Raw genomic sequence first — 10994 nt, forward strand, 5'->3', positions numbered from 1 at the left:
CTTTCTTGACTACTCAAAAGCCTTTCTGAATACTGCCTCCCCCCGCTCTGTGCTCCCATTTAAAACTCCCTCATTAGAATATTTTTCACACTGTATCATATTTGTCAGGTTAGTTGTCTGACTCTCTCATTTAAAGTAGTGGGAAAACAGGGAGCCTTCTGTCTTTTTCACAGTTGTATCCTAATATTTATAAATAATACCTGGGAGTTATATTTACTGAAAGAATTATAAATATTTGTTAACTTGGCTTTATCTACCCTACTAAATAGCAGCCTCCTTACAATTTCTACTCTAAAGTACAACTTCAAAGATACTATTAACTTTTTGTTAAGCACTCAATAAGCATGTATTAAACACTTGCTGAAGACAGTTGAACAATAAGCAAAGACAAAAACCTTGTCTCATTGCAAGGTTTCCCTATACTCTACCTAAAATTAACTCTAAATCACTCCGATTTTTTAATGAATACCTAAAAATGGCAACATTTCAACTATTTTCCTTTGTTTTTAAAGATCTGAAATGCTCCTTACTCTTTTACGTAGTTTAAAGGACAATAAACTGCTCTCCCCTCCAAATCACATAAAGCTATGTATTTTTGTAGTTCAAAAGTCAAAAAAAGGAATCTTCAAAACTGGAAGACCAAAGATCAAGAAAGCATCCAAAATTAACATGTTCAAGGGAATGTTATTGTTCAGAGAGAAATGGAAAAACACATCCTTAAACAGCATGAGTGAACATGAGGTGAGAGTACTTTTCATGGAGGCTAAAGAAATAGCTGTAAATAAAGAAATAAAATGCTCTGTATTAGTCCATCTTAATTAGAATCATGCCAAGAGTGTACAACTCATAGCACCTCTAAATTCATTCATTCAGCTTTTCCCCGCTGTGGTAAAGAGGCAAGATGAAATAGTTTGGACTGACATGGAGAAAGACTAAATTTTATATAGTAGCAAATACATGAGAGTTTTTCAAGAAATCTGGTGTTCTTTCTTACGGGAAAGAATAAGACTTATTACGTAATTTTGATTCTGAGCAAACAGAAGTTTTAAGCAAAGAATTGAAAATTTGTTTATTCAACCTAAAAGTCAATCCATAATTGAGACTACAGCCCTCTTGTATAACACTTCAACTCACTATATATATATATAAATTGCAAGATTCTCCAGCAAAAGAAAAGGCAGGGGTGGGGTAGAAGGGATTTAAATATCTCAATATGATTAAGATATAATAATAAACATCAAATATCTTGAGCAAACTTTATCTGAAAAACTCTTATGCCACACAATCTCAAAGATTTGCTTGTGAATATCTGTTTAAACTGCCTTTCTTTCCAATGAACTCAAATCGTCACACAGAACCTAAGTATTCCCAACATACACTTTACTCTTCATTTAACATGGGCTAATTGGCAATAAATCAAAAAGCTGGTTACCTAATTATCAGTGTAAAGCACAAGAGATAAAATGTAATTGCTATCTTAGGTTATAGGCACTAAGGTGACTACAGTATTCACAAAGTATTTTCAACTTAAACAAATGATTTTCAGTACTTTTAAGCTAAAAATTAATTACATTTAACTGCTTTGTTTTTGTATGTATAAACCCACACATTCTTTCACTAGGTCTTATCTGATTATAAATCCTTTCCATTACTCATTCTATAAACTATTTTTCAGAAACTGTCAGAAAAAAATATAAACAAAAAAAATTTACTACACATAGCAAGATTAGAAGTGTGGTCTCAAAGAAGGTATCTTACATTCAAGCATCAGTATTTAGTAAGTTGCCATTATTATAAAACAAATAGCCTTTCTCACATTCACAGAGTTCATTTTTGAGATTATTTAGATGAAGACCGTATGTTCAACTAATTATTTATCTAGTCGTCCTAATAGCTGTTAAAATAGGATTTACACCGTGCATTTTGGGCCTTAAAAATATAATCTTGTTATCTCTGTATTACATTTTTAAAAATATCCCAAAGCAAAAAATCCTCCTCATACAAGATCAAAAGAAATACGTTGAGCAACCCGGCCCAATTTAACTTAGGGTTAATAAAGAATTTCTCCCATCAGAAGCTACTCTAAATATTGACAGGCATCCCTCGCTTATAGTTTTGAATATACATTAAAAAAAAACCACACATTTATTTTTGTAACTTAACACATTAAATCTAACCAGTTCCCAACTGGTATGTACCATCTACTATTGTGTGACTATAACTGCAAAATATGATTCCCACCTACTTTACAGAAGCTGTGATGTAAAAAAATTCTTACACCACAAAGATGTAAATCCCATTTAGTAATGTGCAGGTTGCAAGTGATATAGTACTTAAATTATGCCAGAAAGGTAAAACATTATTTGGCCTTACTTAATTTCAATTACTCTCAGAAGCAACTCAAATATTATCAAATTGTTAGTTATAAAAACTGGATAATGGTATGGTCAGAAAAAAGATGTGTCAATTAATAAATTATTTGTATTTTTAGACATGAATCTACATTTGCAGATCATTCATCTTCAAAGAATTTGAATATAATAAAATATAGCAAAACTTCAATTATATGAAACAATTTCAACTTTCTTTGATAAAACAAAAATCTTCAAGATCTTACCACAGGATCATTATTATTATATCAATTATCACAGAGTGTGTGTGTGTGTGTGTGTGTGTGTGTGTGTGTGTATGGAAATGTCAGGCATAAGTGTGCTCCTGTTGAAAAAAGGTCAGATAAGTTTTTTATATTTTTGTATGCAGATAATTACTTATGCATCAAAGTGTTGTTGACAGAGCTGACTCTATAAAAATTATATAGCTGACTTTTAAGGCAAATTTATTGTCATTCCTTTTTCATATCACAAAAATCTTTAAACTGAGACATTTAACTCTAATATCCATTTGCTTGATATTATAATTAGTGTAGATCAACTCAGTCCCTTTTTTAATTAACAAAATAAGCTGGTAAAAGTATGTTTTACCAAATGCCTTCACAATATACTATCCTGAACAATGGATATAAACTAGTGGATTTCATTCTTTATATTTAGTTTCTAATCAGTTTCAGTATCTGGTTCTCACAGTCTGACACAATGCTGCAACGTTTGGGTTGCACAACATTCTAGGGGAAATGTTTAAAATTATTTCCACTGAAATATTTAAGTCCTGTACACAAGCATCATGGAAATGTTTACATCAGTTATCAAACTTTTTAAATAAAAATATTAAATTTTAATAGACTTTTTTTAATGTTTGTGCTTCAAAAATAGTGACTCCATTTTTAAAAAGTCATTTTTCTCAAGCCCCAAAACAATTCTTGCTTTTCATGCCTTATTTGCAACCTAAAACATTACTACCTGATCTATGTCACTCACTCACTCACTGACCATCATTATATTTGATCACCTTTAGGTCCTTACTGCCCAAAGCCCGACAGTCTCACATGTTTTGGCACTTCAATACACTTTGTTCTTGTCCTAAATACTCATGTTCTGTGCGTACTACTATAAGCTATTATATAACAGGAGGTGGGAAAAATTAAAAAATATTGCAGCACTACAAACCATTTAACATGCTGAGTTTCCACAGTTGCTTAGTGGGTGTTCTGAAACTAGGCCATATTTCTAGTATTAAGAATTTCAAATCCCTACTTCCAAAGTACAGAAATAACTATTTTCAAGATTAAATCATAAAACCTTACTATTTTAAGCTCCCTGGTATATAAGCATCCCATTTCTATGAGTTTAAAACTGTAATTAACACATGGTAGATAAACCAGTATTTGTTTTAGCAACAAATAAGAAATAACTAGCTCTTTTACCTATCCTTATAATACTCAGAGAATTCAACAGGTTACAAAACTAAGACAAAATGCAATTTATATGAACCAGAACTAAAGCCCTTCAGTGAAATATCAAATTCTTTATCCCAGAAGATATAAAAAACAAAGTTGAATTAAATATAATCTATTTCAGGTCACCCAAGCAAAGAAGTAATTATGACCTGCAATCTAATTTTTCCAGTCCAGGTTACCAAGAAATACCAAAAATAAATAAATAAACAAAACTTACTCTCTTTAACAGTTTAAAAGTTGCAGAAATATTTATGTCATTTTGTCATATCGTTGCAACAGGTATGTTTTCATTCAAAACTGATGAAAACATGTTGTTACTCAATTTTACATATTTCATACCTCAGTACATAAAGAAACACATGGTAGGTATAAAACCTACAAACTTTAAGGCAGTAATATTATACTGCACTGATTCAGTACTTTCAGACAATTATTTGCTTCAACTTGGTTTTACTCAGTAAATACTTACAATACCTATTACGTTTCGTCTCATTAAGCGAATCTTCCCAATAACAAAAGGTTAACACATTAAAATTCTTAATTGTATCATTTTAGATGGAAATCTTTCTGAACTATAATACATGCTCCTGTGTCATCTTTAACAAAATTTAAAAAGATTTCAAATGTTTATCCCATAAATTTGCCTTAAACTGCTATATTCTTTTAAATGTGTTATATCTGCTTTTTAAGTATTTTACCCTTGCTCTTATTTTCAACTTTCATGTGGTCTCGAGGAGTACCCCAGTCCTTTTTACATTTGGTTAACAAACTTTTTTAAATTGTACATTTTAAGAGTTTAGAGAGCCCTCAATTAAGACCTAGGGGATTCAAAGAGCAGGAAATGTGTTTAAGAGCAAAAGCACTATGACAACTCTTTGTTCTTTTCAGTGGCCTGTTTGTTTGGGGGCCCGAGACTATTAATTTAAACTAATTTTCTATTAAGAGCCTACAAAGTCAAGACATTGTATACTGGAGAAATGGTAGTAAAGGCGGCGGACATACTTGATGCTCATCATGAAGCTTACAGTCTAGCAAAAAAACAAACACATCGTTACAAAAATAATTTAGTCTTATAAAAAGGAAATACAGGTGTGGTAAGGGACCTTAAAACAGGAGAACCTAACTAGAGATCAAAGGCCTCCCCAAGGATATGATATGGAGGCCTGAAGGGCAATTATAGGAAGTTAGCCAGGTGCAGAGAGCATGGGGTTGTATCCAAAGAGATGATACCAGAAACGTTTTAGTTTCCTAAAAGATAACCTTGAGATAAGTGAAATGTTATAATATTTATGAGGTAATTGCTAAAACGTGAACATTTAAAAAGGATTTCTCAGATTTCTATAATGAAAATAACAGGAAGAATCAAAACCAAAAAAAAAAAAAGCAACACAAGAATTTTTAAATGGGAAAACTATGGCATTTTGGAGGGAATGAAGTTTGGAATGACAAATAAGGTCCCTCATTGTGCCCTCAAATAAGTATTAAATCATCCTATATGAAAAATTACTTAATATTCAAGTTCAGAGAACTTTTAAATCATATAAAGCCATATAAAGACTTCTACCAGGATGTAACTGCTGATCATAGTCTGACTTACCTAAAGCAAACAGTGACACTTTGAAATAAGTATGAGAAGAGGTTGTTTTTGTTGTTGTTGTTGTTGTTTTGTGTTTCTTTTGTGCTTTTTTTTTGCGGTACGCGGGCCTCTCACTGTTGTGGCCTCTCCCTGTTGCAGAGCACAGGCTCCAGACGCGCAGGCTCAGAGGCCATGGCTCACGGGCCCAGCCGCTCCGCAGCATGTGGGATCTTCCCGGACTGGGGCACGAACCCGTGTCCCCTGCATTGGCAGGCAGATTCCCAACCACTGCGCCACCAGGGAAGCCCAAAGAGGTGTTTTTAATGTTCTCAGAAGAGTACATTTTAAATGTTTGTATAATAAAACCTTACCGTGAGTTCTAAGGAAGGAAATTCATAAATGTTACCTTAACATGATGCATACATGCTGAGAAATATATATTTAAATATGATTTTGAAACATTTTATCATTATCCAAGTTCTAATTCTCAGAATTATTCCACATTAGGCTGATATGTTCTTGTATTTAATTAAAATATTAATGGAAAATATACAGTTAAAAGTTTTAAATAATAATTTGGAGCAGCTCCCCAACATTAATGGAGATCCATAGTTCAAGGCCCAAATTAAATGAGGTACACAAGACAGAACAATCTCTAAAAATGATAACTTTAATGAGAGCCTACTGTATCACTTAAAAGATTAGGTTATACATGGACTCCATATTGTTATTCCCTGCAGTTCTCCAATGGACCTTAACATCTCTAACTTCTATGCTTTTTCTACCCTCTACCTATCCAACTAATTCCTCAAGAGTTAGTTCACGTTGTAACCTTCAGTAAGCATTGCTGGTTATACATGCAGTCTGAATCTTAACTCATCTGAGTTCTTCAGTGTATACTGCTATCAAAGCGCTTGTCACATTGTAAAACAATTTACTGTTTGTCCCATTCATGCAACAAACCGTGAACTTACTGAAAGCAGGAAACATAGTATATTTATTCCTGTTCCCTCACAGTATGGGACACACATGGCACTCAGTAGAAGGTCTATGACATTAGTGAGTATGAAACTAGTTAGTAAGAAATATTTATAGAACAAAATTTAAAAGTTAACTTAAAGACTATCTGCAAAATTGTGAAAGTCCTGAAAGCAGAAAGGACTGTTGTACAACACAAAAGTGGACACTGAGAAAGCCCAAATTTAACTGATGAAACTAACTCAAAATTCTAGACATTATCTGTGTCAGAAAAAGTCATTCCACTTTACCTCAAAGACATCAGAAAAACTAAAAGAAAAAAGACTTATCTGTCAACTGTGAAATTACTTAATTATATTTTCAAGATTTATAAATAGTGTTTGAGGGCAAATAAAATGCTTAAACTGTGTGTTCACAGTGCTATGAACATTAGAAGACAGACATGCCAAAATACTTCATAAAAGTCTTTCAGGTTCATTTCACATAGGGACCAATTATACCCTCTTTTAAGGTCACCTGTAATGTTTTAGCTTCAAGCAATTTGTTCATTCTTTCCGATAAAAAAACCTTTACCTTTTACAGCATGAGCTACTTTTTGCAATCAGTTCTAATCTTTAGAAAAGTTGGAATGAGACATATAGTGTGAAATAATCTAATTAGTTCTTTAAATCTTGATAATGGCAATATCATACTTTCTCAAAAAGCACATATGTTACCAACATCTCAAAAGCTGAAGAGCCCTCTGTAATTAGAATACTCTTTTCACATGTTAGAACTTTGATTTGCTGAGTTAAAGATGATGTGCTGAAAAACTGGGAATCAGGAGAAAATGCCAAAGACGGAACATTAGTTTACCTTAAAATAATGCAGTTACGTATTTTAGAACATAACTCAGTTTCTTAGACTTATGCATGCTCTTTTCTACCTGCACTGGTTGACAATTAGATTTCAGAACACTCTATAATATATCAAGTTCAAGCACACCATAGGTCACCTTGTAACTCAGAAACTTTTCATATTTTAAAAGTCAGTGTAGTTAGGAAAATACAAACTTTATTACATTAACAGAAAAAAATATTTCCAGAAAGACCTACAGCACACAACTTTGATACAATGTAAAATTCAGAAGACAGGAATAGCAAATTTTACATATATATTCTTTAGCGGGTTAAAGATTTAACTTTTATATATTATTTAGCGGGTTAAAGATTTAACCTTAAATTATTAATTATAATATGCCTAATGTATAACATGTAATGCATGAAATGTAAGTCCAACAATAAGCAAAAATAGCAACCAATTTAGTATCTGAGGTAGTCATTTCTCAAGTACCACATAAAAGTACTTTACCACTCTGCTGCTAAATGACAGCCAATTTCTAATTCATCTATAACAAAGTATTTACTAATTCCCCACTAGTCTTATAAAACTTTGGCATTTCTGTATCTAAGTTTCCTCTCCTAATTGATATAAACTAGTTCAAGAACACTTCCACCACCACCACCACCACCACCCCAAAAAAAAAGAACACTTCCACCAAGCCCAAGCTATAGACCTCAGAACTGACTGAAGGACTTGGAGTCAACTTGTTTTTCTGGGTTTTTTTTATTGTTTTGGGGGTGTTTTGGCCTTGTTTGGGGTTTTTATTACTATAAGCATAGATTCTATGCTTTTCCATTCATGAATGATACATGAATGATATAGTGAACTGAATCCTATAAAGATATAGTCTTTCATTTAATCTTCAACCTCCAAAAAACTTCATCCTTATATCTGTATGTCAGGGTTAGTGTATATTTTTTAGTAAAAAAACACAACAGATTTTGATATTTTTTCTCATAAGATGATATATAAAATCTAAAAACTATTTAAACTGTTTAAAGAACACGTCTTACAGAAATACTAAATTACACAACAGATATTGATAATCCAGCATATGTTTAAAACAAATATGAATGCAATTTAACTGTCTGGATAACAAAGAATTTCAATTTTATTCACGCTTCCCCTCAAAATCCATATAGGTAAGCCAAGGCAAAAAAAAACCCAGCAGCTATTCAGAAGCTATCTATGAGCATTCCACATAGAATTCCAGTTTATATCTCTCTTGAACGTGGGACAAGCCCTGTCCCAAGTCACTGAAGAAACAATATTTAAAAAGTATAGTTCCAGCAAGCATAACAAAAGAATTTATAATTTTAGTGCTCCTTTTGAAAAGTGGAATGTTTCATATTTCTGACTGGTTTCTAGTTCACAAGTTATTGTATGAGTTTTACTTGCTACAATTATCAAAACACAGCTCTGATCAACTTTCTGAATACAGTAGTTTAAAAACTAAAAAAAAATCCATCTGCAAGTTATTAATGTATTTCTTAATATCACTCTTTAATCCACAACAATTCATAACAAATAAGAGAAAATCTTAAACACTTGAAAATTGTATTATCAGAAACCAGAAAACAAGTGCCAACCTGAGATAAATGTTTTCTTCAAAAACTGAACACTTTGGGAAAAGTAGTAACCTTACAGATAGACCAAGTTCATACCTCCAAACTGGCATTTCAAGAATACAGTTTTATATGTCAGCTTTATCTTACATTTAAGCCATCTGAAAGTCACAAAACTTAAGACAAAGCCTTTATTTCTCAGCTATTTTTAAATGCATATTCATAATTAAATAAAACTTTTACAGTGTACCTGATTTCCAAATTAGTATTTAAAAGATTTATCACATTCAGTCTAAGATCCTTATGTTGGGAATGGTCATTTACATACTTATTCCTAATAATTCTTGTCACTGTCACACAGAAAACATCAACACTTGACAAATTCAAGCTATGAACTAAGCTTACTGAATGTTACAAATTGTACCCAATAGCTACGTCTCTTCAAATACATAGTAACAAACAGTTACAAGGGCTATGGCATGTAAAGCTGAGGGTAGAGGTTAGCAACTAATAAACAGGTTTTTAAAATTAAGACAATCTTTCAGTGTTGATGCTACATTTAAATAAAAAATATTTAGTTACACAAGTGTACCCTAAGATTCTGAAAAACATAACAAAAAATAGTTTTAGATACAATTATCCATTACTCTGAGCAGATACGAGAAAGTGCTGACATTTATGAAGAAGTGTACAAAACTGCACAGGTGTAAGCTTAGATGTAGACTGTTGGTACTTATCGTGAGGGAGGCAAATACTATACAGTCCACATCTGCAACCCAATTTTGCTTCAGCATCCCCAAAGACTTAGAAAACATTTTTTTGGGTAGGTTGCAAAACACTGCTTCCTCTTTTATTCTCATCACCCCCATTATAATACAAAGCAACAGACAAGAAAATCAAATCACCAACTGCAAGGGTTGAAGGCTTAATTAAACACACACACACTCAAAAGCATCTTCTTTTCAACTACCGAAACGGTATTCATTTCACCTGTTTGTACATCCATATTAACACAATTACACAAACCCTCTTGATTTTTTTTTAAAAAGGAGCAATTAATGGCTTGGCGTCATTATTCTTCTACCTAGGAAAGGGGGGAGGGGGATGGTACAAAACAATGGATACTGAGGGGCTGGGGAAAAATCGTTTTGTCCTGAAGCCTCTAGCATGGGGCGGGGGGGGGGGGCGGGAAAGAAGAGTACTTTTCCTCTGTCCCTAAAATCTACCGCGGAAAGAGGTTGCCATTAGGCATGTCCAACAGAGCAGTCCTGGATGCCTACAACTCGCTTCACCAAGCAACACACCCAAAGCCGACTCACCACTCTTCAAGGAACGGAGAGAAGACAGGGAGAGCGCGGTGGGCTTTGGGGAAGGGGCGAGGAAAGACTCCACCCCGTAGCACTACCGCCGCGCCAGGGCCCCCGCCAACGATTCACACGCCCACGGGGCGCCCGGCAGCTTGGGCGCGGTGACCCCGGGAGCCCAGTGGAGCAGCACCGTCCTCCGGGCGCCCCCGGCCCCGGTTCTCGAGCCGGTTTAGTCCTCGCCCGGGCGCTGTCCTGGTCGCCCGCCGCCACCGCAGGCCCGGCCCCGGACGCTGTCAGCCGGCCGGCTCGCTCTCGGCGCTCGGCTGTGGGCCCCGCACGAGAGCCAGCTACTAGGGCCCGGCCCTCCCGGAGACAGCACCCAGGAAAGCGGCGGCGGCGGCGCCTCCCAGGGCCCCGGCCCCTCGGGCCTCGCCCCGGCCCCGCCGGCTCGCGCCTGTCAGGACGCGCGGGGCCTCCCCCTATCGACAGCCCGCCCGACCGCCCGACGGGCAGGAAGGAAGGCAGGAAGAACCGGCCAACAGGCACCCTCCCGCCTCAGCGGCCCCTGGTTACCGTCAGGAGCCGCGACTCCGCCATCCTCCTCGCTCGCCCTCCTTCCTCCTCCTCCTTGGAGGCGACTCTGCCCAACCGCCGCCCCCCGCCCGCCCCTCCCCCACTCGCCCCGCCCCGCCCGCCCGCCCCCTATACACACTCTCGCTCCTACCGCCCCGCCCCACCCCTCCGGTGCAGGCCTGTCAATCGCTGGGGAAGAAAAACAGGCGGAGCCAGGGCAACAGACGCTGCCCAATCAGAGTGAGGCACTGTCGCCAGCG

The 10994-nt window shown here is 35.9% G+C and overlaps 2 protein-coding genes across 5 annotated transcripts in view; one reads left to right on the plus strand and one right to left on the minus strand.

Moving 5' to 3' along the window:
* The window catches only part of SHOC2 (SHOC2 leucine rich repeat scaffold protein), a 113776-nt gene that overhangs the window by 102300 nt on the left and 482 nt on the right, over positions 1-10994 (minus strand). For 2 of the 4 annotated variants that reach the window (XM_060034078.1, XM_060034075.1), the window contains exon 1: positions 10735-10817. The exons of 1 other annotated variant lie outside the window; for it this stretch is intronic. The gene's annotated coding sequence lies outside the window, so the exon portion shown is untranslated. Of the gene's footprint in view, positions 1-10734; positions 10818-10994 lie in introns of those variants that run through there. One more of the 4 variants, XM_060034076.1, reaches the window with a different exon arrangement.
* Positions 10127-10978, plus strand: LOC138414308 (proline-rich protein 2-like). Its single transcript, XM_069541531.1, has one exon. It carries the CDS (start codon positions 10127-10129, stop codon positions 10976-10978), a length of 852 nt encoding a protein of 283 aa, XP_069397632.1.

The sequence above is a fragment of the Delphinus delphis genome, chromosome 16 (assembly GCF_949987515.2).
Source record: "Delphinus delphis chromosome 16, mDelDel1.2, whole genome shotgun sequence".
In the NCBI taxonomy this organism is placed as follows: Eukaryota; Metazoa; Chordata; class Mammalia; order Artiodactyla; family Delphinidae; genus Delphinus; species Delphinus delphis.

Excerpts from the sequence above, each read along its gene's own strand:
- LOC138414308 (XM_069541531.1), top strand. The coding sequence starts at position 10,127 with ATGCCTACAACTCGCTTCACCAAGCAACACACCCAAAGCCGACTCACC.